A 20,431-nucleotide genomic window follows, 5' to 3' on the forward strand; every position below is an offset into this window, starting at 1 on the left:
CTGACATGCTGACATACTGTACACTGCTAACTTAGAGGACAGGCTGCACTGACCAGTGGGTCTCCCTCCGCGTCACTCTGTGGGACTTGCTTGCTGGTGCAGCCCTCCCGGGCCACGGAGTAGCCGTCAAAGCCAACATCCTCCGGCCTCAGCTGCAGGAGAGGAGGCCACTCATGCTGCTGTGGGCTGGCAGCCCAGGGGTAGGTGTCCATGACCCATTTGGCAGGGTCTTCCCATGGTGCTCTTCTCCCATATAACTGTGAAACACAGAACAGACATCCACAACGCAGAGATCAAATGAGGAACATAAGATGCACGACACACAAACCAAAAGAGATCCAGAGACACAAATATTGTTCCTTTTCTGTTCTAGACGGAACTGCTCAGTGCAGTGACATCTTTAGAAGAAGGTGAACCTTCCAAGTTGAAATGACATGTTTCCACCAGAAACGATAGAAAGATATTAGTATTGTGACACTTCAAAATATGGAAAGGGAGAATACCATGATCAGATAAGAATTTTTTTAAATAATATGCATCTATTGAAAATTCCATACAATTTATTTTAAATTAAATCCCATCTGTTCTTGTGCTGGGAGGTATACTGCTCGAAATTCTACTCAGACCTTTTCAACAATTATCCATTTCTCTGTAGCACCCACCTGCAAATAAGTTCTGCAGTTGCTTTAAGGAGAAATGTAGGACAGATTGTCCCAGCCTAGAAGGGTCTTTAGCTAGAACACACGGTTGATAGCCCTGCACTTTTGAAATGGGTCCAATGGATCTTTAATGACCAACCAGACTTGTCTGAAGGACTATACTCCTGCAGCACAATGTCCCCAAACATTATAACAAGGATTTGGTTTGGAAATTGTGGTTCAGGGGGAAGAGCTCCATCTACTGTTCCACCACTTGCAACAGCAACTTGGTTTTCCTTAGAGGTCTCACATCCCAGCACTGACTAGGCCCAGTTTTGCCCAACTACGGACAAGATTAAGTTATAAATATGGTAATGTTTTGACCATATTGTTTGCAGGCTTGCCTGTTTCATGGAGTTTGCAACAATTTGGAAGAAATATATTTTAAAAGGTATCATTTTTGCATAATAAAGCCCTCAACTTGAGTCACAAAATGCTTTGACTATTTTATACTGCAAAGTAACAGAGAAGTAGCAGGAGTAAATGCCATGTCTTCAGACAAATTAGAAGAAATTTCAATTCAAGAATAAATGGATCTGATAGTAACCCAAAACAGTCTATTGTAACCCCCATACTCAGTATCAACAGTAGCAATTGCAATCTTAAGAAATTGCTACATACATAATCAATCGTATTTGCAAAAATGCTAACTCGTAAATTCCCTGGACTGGCAAAACATCAGTAATATCCAGTCATTAGGCTTCAGTGATTAATGGTATGTTCTCTGGGCTCTTACAGAGAGCTGAAATATTCTAAGCATTTATAAGATACATTTTCAAATTGTTTTATTAAATCTTTCGTTTTAACCACTATTGACTTGCGGATAGAAGCAACTGGATGATATGAATGGAAAGTCTGGAAAAAAAAGACTTTGGACTAGTCTTCTGGTCATGAAATTTGGGGTTTGTAAAGATTTATGGTTTATAAAACTACAAATGTAAGTGAAGAGTAAATATCTGAGCAGAAACACCTACCTGAAGGCCCTCTCTGACTGCCTCTAACATGTACGGTATTATAGAGTAGTTCCAAAGGTCAGTGAACCACACTCTCGAGCCATCCACGTCAATTGGGCACGAGAGGAAGAGTCTGGGACCTAAAGGAAAAGGTACGTTTTCATAAGCGTGCCAGTGAACCTGTATTTACATTGGTTGCAGACAAATTTTCAGCCATAACGACGAACAGGAAAGTGCCTTTCTATGGCTGGGCACTTGTCGGCAGCAATCTGAGAAGCACCTTGCTCAAGGGCACAAGAGCAGTGTCCCTAGCCCAAGATTTGATCCCACAGTATTTCTGATAGAAGTCCAAGGCAAAGATAGGTCGGTGCCAATCAGACATGGCCACAGGGGAAAACACTCTTACTGAAAACAACTATACTTAGAAGAGGTAACTGTTCAAGTAATGTACAAAGGCGCTATCGTGGACTTAAATGATTGTCACACTGATCCGATCTAGTACTTTTGAGTAGGTCTGTCAGGTAGGAAAATGTTCCCAAGACACCATGTTTGTTTGTATATTTTACAAATTTCATTTTTAATTTCTGCAGGACAGTTTCTTAAAGATACAACTAATCTTTTTAGGTAAGCTTTAATACCTGTAAAGAAACATTTGAAAGTTCACTTAAGCTGCATAAATTTGCATCTGAACACGTGGAGACTTATAATTAATGCAAGATCTACAGATTTAGTCCATTGTTTCTCACCAATGGTGACGTCAGAGGAGCTGTGAGCTTCCAGGAACCTGTTGAGGTGGTGCCAGACTTTGGGAATCCAGTCGATGATTTTGACCAGTTCCATGTTTCTCATTCTGGTGCTTATTTCAGTCTCGATCAGCTTCCTCCTCAGGAAACGACCTAAGAACCCCTTCACAGGCTCCGTGTGATTGGCACATAGCACCCACCTGAGGATGAGATAAATGAACCACTTCATACACATAGCATTATTTTTTAATGATGAACAGAAAATACCAATCAGTAATGAGGTGCTTGTTTATATTCTAGCCCCTCAGTACATATGGTACACAGGTTTTGATGTAACAGTATCGCAAAAATGACAAAACATTGCCCTCTAGTGGAAAAATGAGAGAGCTACATGCAGCTTTGTCTGCATTCTAATAACCCAAATGCAATGCATAGTAACCAATGCTCTGGAAACTATACAAAACTATATTTTCTTTTAAACTTAAAATAAAAAGAAAATGGTACTTTTTTAATTTATGATTCTGAAATACATCAAGCCTACACTTGGAAAAATACATATTACTTTTGACATAGACTGCACGTTGTCAGCTACACAGTTTAAAAAATGTATCTTATTAACATCAAATTGCGTAAAACACTGCTATGTTTGTGAAGTACCTGAAGTTATGGTGCAGCTGCAGATTAGGAGTTGATGATGTTGCTTGATTCATTGTCCCAATAATGTAGGGGCTATAAGAAAAAATGGGGGAAAAAGTCTTACAAAGAATGACTCTCATGCACATTATTCTTTTATTGTTGTAGTTGAAACTCATTTCTTTTCTCTTTATGTACAATGAAATCTTGCACACCTACCTAACCAATGAAAGATCATTCGCCTTAGTCATTACTCGCAGACTCACCATTTGTGGTACTTGCAGTTGAGAAGCCCATTGAATATCTCTCCCAGGGAGCTGACATGGTGCAGGTTGTCCAGAATCACCACCAGAGGCATGTCTACTGCATTGCTCTCACAGTTGCACTGGTCAGCCAGATTGGAAAGATACTGCCGCAGCTCCTACGAGGGCAAGGCCCACAAGACAAAGATGTTACTGAAACAGAAAACCGGCAGGTAGGGTATCTGGGAAATTTTCAGACATTTTTAAATTCCTGGCCTTGCTCTCAGCTCTTTTTGCAAAGTTTGAAAATGTTAATAACAATACCGGTAAACTTTCCAGTTGTTATACCATGAAAGCAGAAGAAACCTTGCCAGTGCTAATGCATTTGGAGGATGCATAGGAGCTGACGCAGAAAAAAGGTTTATCTACCAATACTTTGCACGCAGCTTTAGGACAGTATGACTGCCTTTATTTGTATAAAGAAGGGTTTGATTGAGCTTCCTACTTACCTTGCTGGACTTGTGATCCACATTGAAGGTAGCTATGACCCCATCAGTGAGCTCCCTGCGTTCTTTCAGCACCATGTACTCTGCCAGCCGATTGGCTAAGTAGGTCTTGCCAGTGCCACTGGGTCCAGAGAGGATGATGCGCCGGTGCTCCTGGAGCAGGGACACGTATCTCTGCAGCATGGGCTTGGGGATGAGCGTCTCGAAAACCAGGCAGTCCTGACTGTTCTCCGATATACCTGCGGCCAGCAACACCACACCACTCAGCACTTTGCCAACCTCCCCTCCAAGCCTGGCAGCATCTTTCTAAACAGGTAACTTACTGTAGGTCGTTAAGAACATTCTCACCTTACAGGGGCTCTAATTCCTTAAATTGCATTGGTCGATTATCTCTTATATACCCCAATAACTGCTAATTAAGACAGCTTTCCAGCTCAGGCTCCTGGAGACCAGTGAGAGAAAATGGTACTTTTCGAATTTATGATTCTGAAATGCAGAATCATAAATCAGAGCATAAGTCAGAGCAGATCACCTCCGGACACGCAGGAGGTTCAGTGTCGACCAGAGGCAAGGCCTGACTTACAGTATATCCATGCCTTCAGGCCTGCGGGTTCCCAGCAAGTCACAGGAGTTGAGCCAAATAGTCGAAAGCAGAGGAAGTCCTGGCTGACCTGTGCCCTATGCCAGTGAAGCTGTGCAGTCACAGGCGGCTGCAGACATGAGCCAGGCTCATAGACACCAGTACTCACTGGGTCAGTCTGGAGCCTCTCTTGTTTCTTATTTGCTTTAGTTTTAAGGACTCCCCCCAAAAAAAATATTTATGTCCACATTCATTAACCATTTTTCGCAGAGCTACAGTAAGTTACCACTGGGTTTTTTACAAGTGAGAAAAGCACAATTTGAAAGTGCCAGATATGTCTTTTACAACGGGAGTTTGAGATTTGTTAACATAAGTCTGTTTTTGTGACATTATGAGTAAAACTAAGGTGAAACTTTTACGAATTAGACCTCATATGCTGATAAATGTGATTCAATTTTCCTGCTTATTTGTTTCAAAAAAAGAATAATAACGTTAAAAATTCATTTAATGTTATCAGTTGTTTATATACAGTATATCTTGGTCTAGTTTAAGCTCAATGCAAAATGTAGCTGTCACAAAATGTGGTTTTGTTGATCAACACATTTAGCAATAGAAACTGATGAATTTCCTAAAAGCGAATCTGCAACACTCTATCTTTCAGTATACTGTTACTTGTGTTCTATAGATAAGAAGCACTCCTAGGGATATTTTACACATACATATACCTACAGTATATTAAAAAAGTCACATCACAGATACCCGAACAGGTGAAAATTCAAGGAAAAAAGTGTAATAATAATAATAATGTTTCTTTATTAGCCCTATACAATTTCTTGCATGAGGAATGCGTCTTTTCGCATACCCCAGCTTTTCTCCATGGAGACACAGACACAGAGACAGGGAGAGAAGCTTGGGGTCAGAGCGCAGGGTCTGCCATTGTACGGCACCCCTGGAGCAGTTGGGGTTAAGGGCCTTGCTCAGGGGCCCAACGGAGTAGGATTCCTCTGCCGGCCGCGGGATTTGAACCGGCAACCTTCCAGTCACAGGCGCAGATCCTTAGCCACAGAGCCACCGCTCCGCTCCGCTAAGCAGTCAACCACAGAGAAACGTTTTAAAAGTAGTAAGGTAAAAGCACACTGGTGCCGGCACCTTTCAGGCTGACAGAGATGGTGTTGTTTTCTCCCACCAGGTAACCACAAGGGAGGAGCTCTGGGGTCTCAGCTCCACTGGTGCAGTGGATATCTCCGATGCTGTATCCCAAAACACTGTCTGAATTCAAACCCAGCTGGCTTACTGGATCCACGTGGATGATATATTCCTAGGAAAATCAAAAGGGGATTTGTTCGACAACAAGATACATGCGTGCTACCAGATCGACAGTAATGGATCATTTACACCTGGTCACAAAGCCACCAGCTGACTCCATAAGTTTAATTGGGCACTTCATTATGGACTCATTATGCCTCGTATTAGAAAATACAAAAGGTTTTTCTCTCATTACCTTGAAAAGGCGTCTGACAACACCATCCAGGACATCCCACTTGGTTTTTCCACTGACTCCAATGCAACCAATGAGAAAATGATGAGGTCTGCACTCCTAGTAGGGGGGAAAAGGTTCTTAAACTTAAACTGAACAGTGCTTAAAATAGAGGATATAGAATTTTCTCTAACTTCAGACTACAGATCATTTGCTCTTTTGGGCATTATGCCTTGAATCTGCATTAACATTAAAAGCAGTGTAACTCACTTCTTTCCATTTAATGTCATTATCCAGGGTCACAACGATCTTCACATGACGGCCTTCTTTCCGAGATGAACCATCTCCATTGTCATCCAACAGCATGTCTATGGAGCCAGAGCAGCAAATCAACATTTGGAAATCAGAACAGCCCTACTGTTTGCCCATACCTAACATTAACCTTACTATAGAACCCATTCAGAATTGCTGTCTCATTTATTACTTTAATCTACACCATAATCTTAACCCTGAACAGGACCCAAATCAAGACCCAACCCTGTCATTAATCATACAATACTAATACCAACCACAACACAGTCCTGACTGTAGACCAACCTTAACTACAATATTAATTCATGCCAAATCGTAGTCCAAGCTTTACCCTAACCCTAGCTTTTGATACATTGCTGCCAAACATGTGTGAATTTGATAGCCTTTAATCTTCTTTGCCTGTAAAATGAGACACTATTTATTTCCAAGAATGGTACCGTAGGAATGATGTACAATGCTGAAAAAAAATTAAAAATAAAGTTCTGTGAATTTTGTGGGTTTCCAATATTATCCGTGCTGAGAGAAGCGTATGAGTGGACTCACCCAGGCTGGTGGACTCCGTGAGGCTCAGGCTGTGCTGGGAGAGACCCACTGACTGCCGAGGGGACGAGGAGATGGAGACTTGGGAAGCAGCCCTGCTGCAGCTCCCGTGGCTCTCCGACTTCAGTCGATCATTCTCAGCCTTCAGCTTTTCAATTTCAACCTGCAGAAAGTACAGAACAGGGGGACTCAGATGTCTTTCTCCTTCCAAATTAGAATTGTCAAATACAACATACCCCATTTTTGGACTCAGAAGTTGTGTTTTTCATGTTCGGGCTCTCAGCTATGAGCCCTGTGACTGCTCACTCTCTGACTGCTGGGAAGTCTGCGAAGTGGCCACAGGAATCACTGTCTTGCCAATAATGTTCTGCTTAGAGAATCTGGTCATAGTCGGCTAGTAACGTGACCCAGGCTCGAACCCATAATTTCTGGATCATAGAACTCGTGCGTGGGAGCGCGTTTACTGGTTGAGCTACCCAGACACCTTTACATTAGACTGTATATGGGAGTATGCACATGATTGTAATGCCCTGCAGTTTGCCATGTTGGGGCAACCCATCATAAAAAGTCCAGCAAAGAGTCCAGCAAAATATAAACTGGATTAATAAATAATCTTGAATAAAATATATGACTGAAAGAAAAGGTTGAATTGATTTCACGATAAAAACATCAGGCATCAAAAAAAGTTATACTTTAGAAGGTTGTGATGTGTACACGATGAAGGAAGCATAGATATCACTTGATTAATTTCCCATTCATTTACATGGCTAAATTAGTTCATTGAGAATTTCACCAGCATTAGGATCCTAATCCAAAAGAGCATTATGAATATCAGGAGACAGCTTTTATATTTTTAATTACAAAATAAAATTACATTTTTGGATGTAAGTATCTTGATAAATCTATGACTTTGGCCAATGACTACTGAGGCAGAATGTTTTTGTCTGGGAACTGAAAGGACATGACCTGGCTGTAATATTCAATTTTAGAGCAAATGGTCCTTGAAATGGCCAATTCCCTTACCAGCGCCAGAGCCCCAGGCCTCACCTGCATTCTGTTCATGGCCTCTCGCAGCTGGTCCAGCTGATGGGCTGAGCTGAGGGCCTCCAGCCGGATGTCAGTCAGTTTCATCTCTTTGTCCCTGAGCTCGCTGCGCAGCTGCATGATGGTCTCAGCCTCGCTGTCTGTGCACTCCGATATCCTGCCGGGGAGAACAGAGTAGGAAATACTCCAGGACAATCATACCCAGCTCTTTACTTCAACCCCAGGGACAAGGAGCGAGAAATTAAACTTCCAAGTTGAAACTATTTAAAACCAACTTAGAATTCTACATAACTCGCATAATTAAAAAAGGGCTAGTGCATAAACTTTGGGGGTGGAAATGTAATTCATGCATTTACAAAGAAGCAAGATTTTTTTATATGTAAGACCAACACATACAGTATATCAAGTAATATTAAGCAGGCTATACATCTTGTACTTGATTTTACAGACATGATTATTTTAAGTGACAAAGCAATGTGCCCAGAAAAAGTGGGTTTTGCCTGAAAAACACTGTATAACACAGAGGCTTGATTGTTAGGGTATGTGGGAAAAGGAGCAAGACAACTGATTTTTTCTCAGAGAAGCAACCATTTGCTAATTGTCATGTCTTTGGTAACATTTCAATTCACTGGCCAAGCCAAAAAAACTCTTTGAATTTAAATACATTTGGATGTGTCTTTCCCTCAAACAGCAGGCTACAGCAGGAATGTGAAGACCAATCTGAAAAACTCGTTACTGAGAGAAGTGGAAAACAGGAGAGTTGTGTTACGCACAGGGAGTTGGAGTGGGAATTCCTCAAGATGGGGGTGGATGAAGTGGAGCCGTTGTGAGGGAGCTTGGGAGAAGAGGGCAGGGAGGAGTCAGTCATCTCCTCGATGTCGGAGTGGGAGGAAGCAGACTTGGGCGATTTCTTCTTGCTGAACGCTTGCTTGAAAGAGCTTCTCAACTGCAAGAACAGAAGAATGACAAACATGATCTATTGTACAGCTTTAAAAACAAAATGTGCACAAGGTTTCACCAAACAAAACTTTTTTGGGAAAAGGAAAAGGAAGGAAGAGGAAAAAAAAGTGACTTTATCACATAAAGTGATTCGGACTTGGTTATCTGTGACTTTGTTAAATAATCTGACCCGTATAACTCATGTCATCTTCACCACCACCCAAAAGGTGTACTACTGATCTTCTTGCTCCATATATAAAGGTGAACTTCCAAGGAGTCCTCAAGCAATGACCTTGATTTTCTCAGCCATCAGATTTTGCTGAACATCAAATGAACACTGAATGTTCATACACAAAAATAAATCTGAGAGCAAAAGAGACAATAAAGGTCTCCCCTTCTGACACCCTAGAACGGACACACAGAGCTGTGTATGAACCAGGACAACATTTGCTTAGAATGGATAGAGTCACTTTTGAGTAAACCGAGAGAAACAGTTAGGTTAAGTGCATGTCTCATGTTTCAGAAAAAGAGTGGGAGCTGGGTTAGTATCCTATAGGCATTAGGTTAGCTGGGTTTAGCAGTTTGCAAGAACATACAATCTTACCTCATAGACCTGCCATATGAAGCGCAAGCACAAAGAAAAACAGGAAAGAAAAACAAATAACAAATAAAAAATCAGTTTTGGGTATAGCTACTGGCTATTTGTGGTTGGCTGTACATTAATTTGTTTTATTGGTATCCTGAGCTGAATGGTCAAAGTACACCAATCAGCCATATTTTATATTATTCTGAAGATATTCATCTAAAGCAAAATCTTGAAAAGTAAGTAAAATTAAATCTGGTTGTAAATGTAATTAAGTGATTTGCATATAGCACCTCAATTCAGAACCACATACACACTAATTTACCCCACCGTGTGATTCAGACCCCTGAAATTGCTTTTATTTATTGTACATGAAATGGATGTTATAAAAGAATTTCATGTGGATGTGACAACACGCACTGGGTTCATCCCCAAACTCTTTTTTTCCAGCATCTTCTTGACTTCACCTTTGAGGTGGCAGCCATATCACAAATTACCATGATTCGGGAAGAATCACACCATTACTTTCGGGTGCCACTCAGCAGTGGTTATGTAAGGCCAGGGGCACTCAAGAGCTTCAGCTGGGTGGGAGATTCTGAGGCAAGGGGTCACCATGAACCTTGACACACTGGATTCGTCAACCTGCTTTTTCTGGGAGTCTGACACAGTGGTTCACAAACACCACGGTTGGGCTTTTTCTCACAGCCTCCAGAGGTACCTCTGAGCCAGTTTTTGTTATCCCAAATATTATAAATCAACATCTTATTCTAAACATTTGATTCAGTGTATAATGCTCTCCTCGTTCTTTTCCTCAGACTTGGACATCAAGCCAATTCATAATATTAAAATCTCCTTCTTCTTTTGTTGACATCAGCTTCTGATTCATGGCAGGATACAGCCTTTAATTAGTGAAAAAAAGATGCTAAACAGATTGGCTTGCTTCAGGGTTTCTCTGTGTCGATGCTTGGGTTATGTGACACAGTGCTGTGACACTTCACATTTTGATGTACAATAAATAGCAATGCAACACCTGTCCCTGGCTGAAAACAGAAGGTGGGGCAACGATAGCAGGAGCTGTGGTACAGTATGTACAGGTAGCTTCGCGTTTATCCAATAAGGCTAAATCAATAGAAAATGGCTTTAACTTTACTCCCTCTGGACTTCAAAACTTATTTCAAGCCATGATTCTAGTCAAAATCTATGCAAAAGTCTAGACTGGGAAAGAGATCTGTAAGGTTGGTAAAACAATTTGAATAGGTTTCAAATTTGAAATGTTAGCTTTATAATTCTGCACTCTGTCCAATTTCAAGTGACTTCTAACCTATTTCTAAACACGGCAGGCTAAACCATAGCTAATAAGCAGCTAAGTTTGATTTTCACTGTGCGTCTTCAAAGCTTACTAGAACTGATCAAATTTGCGCACTGGCAACAAAACAGGATGAGTCATCCTTTCACTTCATTTATGTTACTTCTTCGGCCATCTCCGAGTCAATTACCAATCTGACAATAGTTAGGAGTGACTTTGAAAATGTAATATCATTTCAAAATGGTATTACAGTGGCCAGTGGGAAAAAAATCCCACGAAAAAAAGAAGTAGAAAACTGTGGCATACTGTAGTTTGTTGCCAATATGCACAGCCATTGTAGTATCATCACAAAACACTACTGTCTTTAATACACTACGGGTCTCTCTAGTGCATATCCAATATTCACCTTTCCTCCAGTGCAGGACACAGTCTATTGACGTAATAGGTAGAAACAAATATATTATTATTACATCACAGGCTCTTACTTGAAGGCACAAAATGAAAAGAAAACCACACTAAAATCTTTACCAGACACTGAATGCACCACACATAAGTATAGATCAGCACAGCGGTATACAAAACCCATATTCACCTGTCCTCCAGCACAAGAAACCGTCTTTGGATGTAATGAGGAGAAATAAATCAATGAGACCAAGCACACCGTCATGCAATAAGAAAACCTCCAAATAACAGCAACCCTATGAAAATAATGCCTAGTAAGTAGAGGGTCTATAGGTAGATTCTTGCATACATAATGGCAATATGTAGCAGGGATGCATCCAGTCACTGCACTGCGATAGACAAACGTAGTTAAAAATAAAAGAAAGATCCCACTGCTGTTCGCAGTTCAGTGAAAGAGCTTGAACACCAAGCTCCTCCGTATAAACGCATTTGCGTAGCCCGCCGAGGGGGCAGACTCAGCAGTGTCTTAACCTGGTGACACAGCTTCTCAAACGTTTCGTTTTCCTGGTCAGAAAGCGGTGAAAGCGAACCCACCCAGTTCTTCTTCTTCTTCTTCTTGGCGTCCAGCTCCACGTTGCTGCCCACGCTGGAGTGGCTGGTGGCGCTGGTGATGCTGGAGACGCTGTCGGAGGAGTGCTGCCGGCGGATGCGCAGGTCCGCCTGCTGGGGGGCGCCGTTGCCAGCCGCTGAAAGGCCACAAGAGAGGCGGGACCCATCAGCAAAACACGTCCGCAAAACCTTTCATTCATTTTCCCTTTAGGTGGTCACAGCAATAAAAACCAGTAGTAACAGCAAATAACAATGGAACAAGTAAGATATATTTGACATATTTGTTCAATATACAGTAATACACACCAGAAAAGACTGTGGTCCAGCACCCACCTCTTAACATCTACCAGAAAGATGTTATTTCTTCCGCTTCTTAATATGATCTTACAGTATATCAAAACTCTTCTTAACTGTATGACTTTATTTTAAAGAGGTCAATGGCATTGAGATAGACACCACAAACAACACAGGGGTTGTAATCTGCGTCTACTGTTAATTGAAATTAATAAGGGAAAAACGTACATGCGTTTAAAGACAGCTTGTAGATCATAAGATCATAAAAAGGTGCAAAACAAAAGGAGGGCATTCAACTGCTTGCAGCTTGCAGTTTAATGATCTGAAGGAAGGAACCAGGAGATCTGGCTTCAACTCACAGCCCGGTTAGCTTGTCTTGTCTTAGAATATGAACTTAGCTATCGAATGTGCTCTCATTAGGAGATGTTATAGCAGTGTTGCCAATCGCTTATTACAACAGCAATACTGAGAGATGGAGCTGTGGGTTCTCACCTTTACATGTGAGCTCCGGGGTGTTTATAACTCCATTGATAGCAGCCTGGGCAGCAGCATTCTGCTTCTTCAGGTACTCAATAGTTTTCCGTAGCTCATTGAGTTCTGAATCCTGCATATAAACACAGTTTGACATAGGAATTTGGTTACTTTCTTTCCACGAAGTAGCCTTCTTCCTTGTGGAGCTACCCCATTGGGATTGATGTAAAATATCTAGAGGAAACTGGGGTGAAAAGGTCCAAGAACAGTGGATTTTTCTTTTTTTGTACTTTACTTTTCAGTCTGGAATTAACCTCTGCTTGATAAATGAATACATAACTGAGCTGGGCACACTGTCCCCTCACCTTCTGTTCTGCTGTCATAGTCAGACTCTGGAGTCTAATGGTCATGTTTCCAAGACTCTGTTCAAAGGCTGCTACAAGATGAGCCTGTAGAGAAAGAAAACCCAGGAAAAGAGTTAATTACTCCTTTCCCCGATTATCAAACCAAGGCTCCAGAGCCAAAACGTTGTTACTTTTCTTCCCTTTTCACCATGGAATAAACTTTTACTTGTTCTTATAATATTTTTTCTTAGCAATTGCAGTGTCTTACAATTTTGGCAAGAGTTTACATCAGGCTACATGATATGTGAATACAGCTCAGAATCTGGATTCATGCCTGCCTGGGCACCTCCCCAGCCTGTCTTTATAATACTTGCAGTATTGAAATAAAACTCACAATGAGGCCCACACAAACCCCTTAAACCTACAATGCCAAAAGCACAAATACTGAAAGAAGATCTCTTGTGCATTATTCGGCTGGGAGAGCATGGCAGACAGGCAAGCTGTGACATCATGCTAAGAAAAGAGAAACTGCCAGTACATGTAGGTTGAAGTGCAGCCAGGATATGGTCAATTTGCTGTATCAAATAAGTTCTACGCCTTCAAAAGCACATCTTCGGATTGAAAACATCACTCCATACCTTGAAGATATGGTACACACAGACCACTGCAGATGACTTAGAGCGTAAGAAGAAAATTTAGTTCAGCTACTAACCACATTATTCAAAGTGGAGTGTTACTAATCTGTTGCTCTCGTAATATTAATATCATTTCTCTTTGGTAATATTCAATATTCATTGTATTATTCAGAACATAAAACATGTTTTAGCTCCAAATTAGTTATTTTTCAACAATGACTATTGCAATATTATTTTCCTCTCCAATTACTAAGTTATGAAAAAATAATGTGTCATCTTCATATATACAATATATAAATCAGTTTCTGCTATAAAGACCTGGCAATATTTAAATTAATTTTACTCTTCTTCCTGTCGAAACCTGAAGATAAGAGTGCTTGTGTAAAACCTTTTTCCAGCAGTAGGTTGCCCACCAGTTGACATTGCTTAATACTGAAACAGTTAATTGGAAAAAACAACTTCTAATAACAAGCATATTATCTTAACATAACTGTTATCATAAATCATTACATTATGGAATGTAATTTAAAAAAATACTTTGACAGTTTAATAATTAAAAGATTTCATTATGTAGTCTATGCAAATGGTTTGTACTTATAGTTTTTTGCACTAAAGAATCTCTTAGAAATGTGTAATGCAGTCAGTACAGAGAAAAAATGCAGTAACCACAAAACATACTATGAACACCTAAAAAATACACATAAAACATTAATTTCAAAACATACCTCAATGTCTTTTTTTCCTTCCAGTCTAGATAAAATATTCTGATAGCAATTTTTTTCATTTTCCAGCTCCATTTAAGCACCACATGAGCAAACATCTAACAGAAAAAGTTAAGTTTCTGTATCCAGAAATGTATATTAATAAAGTCTGTGCCACCTTAAAATGTATGCAATCTTCTTAAACTCAAAGGAAAACTGGACATGGCTAATTATAAGCTCCCTCTGCACGATCACAAACAGCTTAAATCAAACTTTTGAAAAGTGAGCCTAAAGTCTCAAATTAGACCTTTTTTGGCCAGTTCACCCCCACCTCCTTGAGTCGGCAAGCCAGGTGTACCAGTGATGGGACTGATAGGTCTGACACTATTTCTAAATAACCCTTCTCTGAAATCAGCAAACATGAAAGAACAAGACACGGCAGTTGCAGATATTTTCCCAACTTACGCTGTACAAGACAGCAGAACACAGAAATGAAGCATCCGATGATACTATCAAGAGTCTGTGCGTCACACACATGTGATAAGACAAAGTAGAGGCACAGTGAGTTGTTGAGGATTTCCCCACAGCAAAACTGATCCATGTAAGATGGGTTTGTTTTAACAGTCTTACACCCCATTCTTCAGATCATTTTCCTCAAAGTTAATAATATTCTCAGAACCGAATACTTTTTATCTTAACGGCATTCCGCTACAGCACTGGCAGGTGATCCTGTGCTACACCTACTGTAAGTAGCAACCTAGAGAGAGTAAGACCTGAGTAACTCTGAGCAAGCTCACTAATTTAAAGAACCTGCATTCTGCACAGAAAACATGTAATTCAGCAGAAAATCCTGAAAGGGGAAAAGCTTTAGGTAAGAACACAAGACCTTTCAGGAATTCCATACAGAATATAGGCAAAGCATGCAGGCGAGAGGAAGTCCCATTTTATTAACAATCCCAGAAGACAAGAAAAGAAAAGTAATCATGTCCATGGACAAAATAATATAAAAGTTGCACCTCTTGAATTTATTAAACCTTTTAATGCTTTATCTACAACTACAAAACTTTTAGTTTTGTTCTGTTTATATTTTAGTAATTTTAGATGAAATTTAACTTCTAAACAGTTTGCACTTTGTCATTTAATGAGAATTAACTCTTGAAAACACAAGCAGAAAGGTTAAAAAGGAAGAGAATTTCCAGGAAGGGAATAGCTAATGAAAAAAATGAGACTGACAACTAACATTATAAGTTATCTTTGACATATATACTTTCATCTCTTTTAAAAAAAAAAATAAGTGAAAAATAAATGCAGTGACAAGTTTTGCTTACAATTAATGTCAGCCCCCTGGACATTTGAACTAAAACCAGGAATGCTTATTCATTTCTATTTAAAACAAATGGGCCACAGTCTCCAATAAATTGCAGTCTTTTGGAAATTTTAACTTGAGTTCATTAACATGCCAATGATTTTGAAAAAAAGCAGTTAAGGACAGCTTGAACTCAGAAGCCCTGTCTGGTATAAGAGCCTGAAGAAATGGATTATTGCGTAATGAGAACAGTCATCGCAGAAAAAAACACTGAAAAACACCCTAATCAGGGAAATCAGCAGTTCATAACCTGTTGTCGAAGACAAGTAAGAACAATGGATTCTCTGACACTGCTCTGCGTGCTGGGGAGACAGTCTACTGACACTTTGAAACCTCTCTTTGTTTCTTAAGTGATCCAAAAACATCATTCTTAATATCTGAACAGCAGTATCAGGAAAACAATTTACTCATCAACAAAGAAGACAAATCCTTCACATAAAAACACTCCATGACAAGCATGTCTGTTTTTTGGCATCAACAATGCACATAAAAACAAGATCTGAACTCTCCTGGTGTAAGCCGACTGCCTACTTCGTGAAACTGTAAAAAGTAAAAGAGCATCTACATACAGTATAATGAAACACAATAATATGCATTACCTATTAGAATTGTAAAGGAAATCAAACATGGCTAAACAAGACCTTTTAGCACATTAGTTATTTTTTGTAAAACATCTTGTAGCAATAGTCTACTTCATGTAGTTGGCTGCAGAAAACCCTTTCTTATCCCAAATAGACATTCAGCCCCCAGCCCCCTTTTCTGTGTCTCCACTGGCCCATATAAAAACATACCAGGCCTTATCACACTCATAGAACACACATCAGGTTATGTGCTGAAAGGACAACAGTGCCATGTCACACCTTTTTATGTTACCTTTAAAAACCTTCACGGCAGCTTAAACAATTTCCCCCCTCTCGCATTTTGCCCTTCTCACCCTTGTTGCTAAAAGACATGGCTGTGTAGGTGTTGTTATTCTTGTGTTCAGTCACACAAAACTACTGAACTGACGTCAAATCTTATCTAAACACTGTGAGCATAAAGGCATTTAAAGTTATATTACATCAAGAAAATAAACAGGCATCGAACTACGGTGGATTTTTCTGTGCCATGATGTCTTATCCTATAAATCTTTACACCTAGGCACCTGTTTTGTGGAAACTCCCACACTGGCAATCCTTGTAACCCAAACAATATCTGCAAAGAGCTATAAGAGCCATAAACTGCCTTAACCACAACGTTTTACAAAACAAACCGTCTAGTATATTTAACTTTAGAACACTTCAGAACTTTAAGAAAATGTTACTTACACAAAACACTTCCATAACTTTTATGTATTTAGTATTTCATAACCTTCAGGTTAATAAACCTTTACTAACCATCTATTAATATTGGAGGCAATTAAAGAGTCAGATGTTACACTGTTTCCATTTGCTCCATTATCAGGCATGAATTTTAAAAAAGGTGTGTTTTTGTCCTGATTTAATAAATTGTAAGCAAGTGAAGCATAGAGATCTTTGACTGAAGACGTTTCTTCAATAGTCTTCAGTAGCCAGTAGCCAATTTAGCCACTCACTTTGTGTTCTTTTTATCTTTTTTAGAAATCATGCTGGCAGCTATCCAAACCAAGAAAGCTTCCTGTCAGTTTTTTTATACGTCTTTTTATTGTAAAAAAAAAACTCTTTCATATACAATACAGGTACATTTTATCAATCCACACTTTAACAATAAAGGACATAAAACCTCAAATAAAGATTCCTGCTTCATCTTCAAAAAAACAGATCTTTTTACCACAAACCATGCAAGTCTGTTCAGGTTTCAGCCTATCTTTTATTAAACGTCTGAATAAGTGTTCAGCAACACTTGTCTTTGGAGGCTTGGAAAGGTAGAAAAAAGCAGTTCAACACAAAAAAATCAATTAAACTACCACTGTAGAATTAATTATTTAAGGTTCCAAGTTCCAGGGAAAAAAAGCACCAAAATCCTGACTACCTCTCAAGATTGACATTTTGTAGTCAAAACATTTAATGACCAGACATCACATTTAAAACCTTATGCTGCTTCTTTGTGTTTATGTTGTTTCTTAATGGCAGTAATTAATTGTTTGCAAGCCTTTGTGAATTTTATGATTAACCACTTGTTTCTTTCCAAGGCAGCACAGGTTTTTTTGACAATTGAAAGAAAAATGAAGAAACCAGCAGATGTTTGATTATCTCTCAAACTTAAGTACCACAAGCCAAAACTGTAATAACAATAAATACATTTGTAATGTTTTTTTTTGTAGGGGTCCTTTACACTTACGTTTGCACTTAGCTGTGTGGTAAGAGCTGACACTTTCTCCTGGGAAGCATCGAGTTCTCTTCGAAGCTTGCGGATCTAAATAAAAGCATCAGCAACAAAAAAAAAAACATGAACTTTGGCGATTCTTGTTCAGAAACCACACAACTTCAAACGGTTCTCTCCTGTTACAGAGGCAGGGAGTAAAGGTACTGTAGAAGCAAAATCAGGATTTCCTTACCTCCGACTGTGACTTTTCTTCAGGCTAGAAAAAGCAAAAGAGAACAAAAACTTTAATTACATGGATTACAAGAAAAAAAAATATTTACATTTATGGAGCTAAACCTGTTTGCCAATGTTTTCTGAGACGGATCGTGATGGTTTGGAAAAACAGATCAAACAGATAACATTTCCACTTTGGGGCAAAGGATCACAGAAATCATCAATCTCATTTGTACCTTCGTACCTGTCAAGGCACAGAGTTTGTCTGCACCGTCCGTATCTCAAAGTAATATCTACATTTTGTTCAAATGCAAATAGCTCCTATGTTCTGGCTCTTAGGCTCTTTGGTAATTCATGAGAAAAGACATCACTGACATATGGCTCAGGGCAAGAAGTACACTGGGAGATTTATGGCTTATGGTTGGATTCCCAGAGTATCCTATCACCAATGTGGCTCTGCACCGCACGTTTCATGACAAATGTTTATTTTTTATTGCAGGTGTCCTCCATGTTATTTACAGGAAATGTGCCTAAAAAAACATTACCTGTTATTTAGACTACCAAGAGTCATACGCAAATACTTATCGGATATATTAATGCATTACAATTCACCATTAGGCCTGTTTGTGTATAAGTAGTTTTGCAGAACAGGCCCTTTACACATCTACACATTTCAACAGCTCTTATTATATTACGTAGTTTAAAAATGCATTGTTTTAGCTAATGCTTTCCAATGTCTGGCAATGTTGCCACAGCAATTGCCAGGCAAATGGTAACAGACATAATACCTGCTATAGTTACAGTATTATCCAAACAAAAAGAGATTTTACCTTTGTTATGATTGTTAGGCTTTTTTGTTTTTTTTTACTGTTGCTGCTTTTTTAAACAGATGATATAACTCTTATGTAGTAACATTTACTTCATACAAAAGCCTCTCTATTGGATTCTATTTTTGACAACAATGGGTGGCTGGATGACTGACAATCCCTCATCTGTCAACTAATCGCCCTAACAAAACCTGTTCATCCCTGTGCCTTCTGTCAAATAATTTTAAAGTGCCCCTTCTATATTTATATAAATATACATTTTCTATATTTATGCATTTATACCTCTTTTTTTTGTAAACATGGAAATCTTCCTATTTCTGTATAACCTATATTCACATTGTAAATATATGCATATAGAATTAATTCATTTACATCTTCTATGTCATTGGACACTCATCCTATGAAGAGACAGATAACAAGCCTAATAAATTAATTCCTGTCACGTACAGGATTAAAATACTTACTGAATGTGTGCTGCTCTATATCTGAAACAAACTCAGCAGTAGTATAATTGACATAATGACAACTAAACTTGCCTCACATAACGCATTAGTTCATAACTTTATTTCAACTACATTGTGTCAATGTTTATGTCTGCAACTGTATATTGTTGAGTGAGACAGGCAGACATAGACCTGCAAAAGATAACGTTTTCTGAGTTCAGTAGACTTGCAAATTTGTGCTATGAAATAATGTCTAGTGATGGATGATGAAACTAAGTCTGAACACTGAACTTAGCCCGATTACAATCACATCCATTAAATATTGAACGAATATATGTTTTTGAAAGACCACTCAGAACAGCAAGAAATTTCTTTTATTTGCAATTAATACTATTCTTACTTGCTAAACACCTGATCATTCTGCTTTCATTTTTTTCAAATAGAATAATGCAAGCAGTTTTGGAATTGAAATAACTGACAAAAACAGCCAGTTGGAGGAGATCCTTGGATCAATTTGCTGCTAAAAGCCAAATGAGATACTGTAGATGGGCTGAGCGGACTCCCAGCTTCTTAAACACTTGTTTTCATACAGATACTATAAGTGCAGTATTGGCCAAAAGCTTATTGAAACTTTAAATCACAAAAACGTACATTTCTAGGTATAAACAAGTCTCCTGAAAATAATCATTTTTTAAGATTAGTGGTTGCAGAAATACTGACATTCAGATTGGCTGCTTGTGTGATAGACTTTCATCTATCCTGGATACCCGATAACTACATATTGGTTTATGGAACTGTGTTGTGTGGCCTCTGTTGTGCCTTTTGCTGCTTTTGAATTGCTTGGGTTTTGTAGAAACTGTGTACAGTACCGTGTTTCTTATTCTCCTGTGAAATCCCTCAATTTCTTCGCTCTATCACCAAGCCTTTCTTTTGGACAGAAATGAACTTCTTTGGCTTGTGAGCAAGGTTCCCTCTAATTTTTAGTGGCCTGTGTGTGCAAAAATTTCAAGTTGTACAGATTTTTCCCCCGGTGACAAAAACTTGTGCACACTAAATTGAGTGTATGTAAAATTGTAAATTATTTTTTGTTAAGTTCAGGTGGGTAGCTGCGTCAGCATGCGTAGGCTGCAAAGGAACAAGTAATAGGATTATTCCATGCTGAAAAAAAAGAAGAAAAAGAACACAACGTTTCGGCCGTGGAGCCTTCTTCAGGTGTGACACCTGAAGAAGGCTCCACGGCCGAAACGTTGTGTTCTCTTTCTTCTTTTTTTCAGCATGGAATAATCC

At 39.2% G+C, this 20,431-nt stretch overlaps 1 protein-coding gene across 6 annotated transcripts in view; it reads right to left on the reverse strand.

The window, feature by feature from the left end:
- The window catches only part of nav2a (neuron navigator 2a), a 222,733-nt gene that overhangs the window by 3,361 nt on the left and 198,941 nt on the right, over positions 1-20,431 (reverse strand). For all 6 annotated transcript variants that reach the window (XM_069181810.1, XM_015338257.2, XM_069181809.1 and 3 more), the window contains 17 exons: positions 17,894-17,917; positions 17,677-17,751; positions 12,698-12,781; positions 12,354-12,465; positions 11,553-11,704; positions 8,502-8,674; positions 7,732-7,885; positions 6,688-6,847; positions 6,103-6,200; positions 5,857-5,952; positions 5,505-5,673; positions 3,779-4,014; positions 3,294-3,448; positions 3,052-3,123; positions 2,398-2,594; positions 1,673-1,791; positions 54-257 (listed from right to left, as the gene is read on the reverse strand). In XM_069181810.1, the coding sequence (XP_069037911.1) occupies positions 54-257; positions 1,673-1,791; positions 2,398-2,594; positions 3,052-3,123; positions 3,294-3,448; positions 3,779-4,014; positions 5,505-5,673; positions 5,857-5,952; positions 6,103-6,200; positions 6,688-6,847; positions 7,732-7,885; positions 8,502-8,674; positions 11,553-11,704; positions 12,354-12,465; positions 12,698-12,781; positions 17,677-17,751; positions 17,894-17,917 (2,280 nt within the window). The remainder of the gene's footprint in view (positions 1-53; positions 258-1,672; positions 1,792-2,397; positions 2,595-3,051; positions 3,124-3,293; positions 3,449-3,778; positions 4,015-5,504; positions 5,674-5,856; positions 5,953-6,102; positions 6,201-6,687; positions 6,848-7,731; positions 7,886-8,501; positions 8,675-11,552; positions 11,705-12,353; positions 12,466-12,697; positions 12,782-17,676; positions 17,752-17,893; positions 17,918-20,431) is intronic.

Source organism: Lepisosteus oculatus, chromosome 21, assembly GCF_040954835.1.
Source record: "Lepisosteus oculatus isolate fLepOcu1 chromosome 21, fLepOcu1.hap2, whole genome shotgun sequence".
NCBI lineage: Eukaryota > Metazoa > Chordata > Actinopteri > Semionotiformes > Lepisosteidae > Lepisosteus > Lepisosteus oculatus.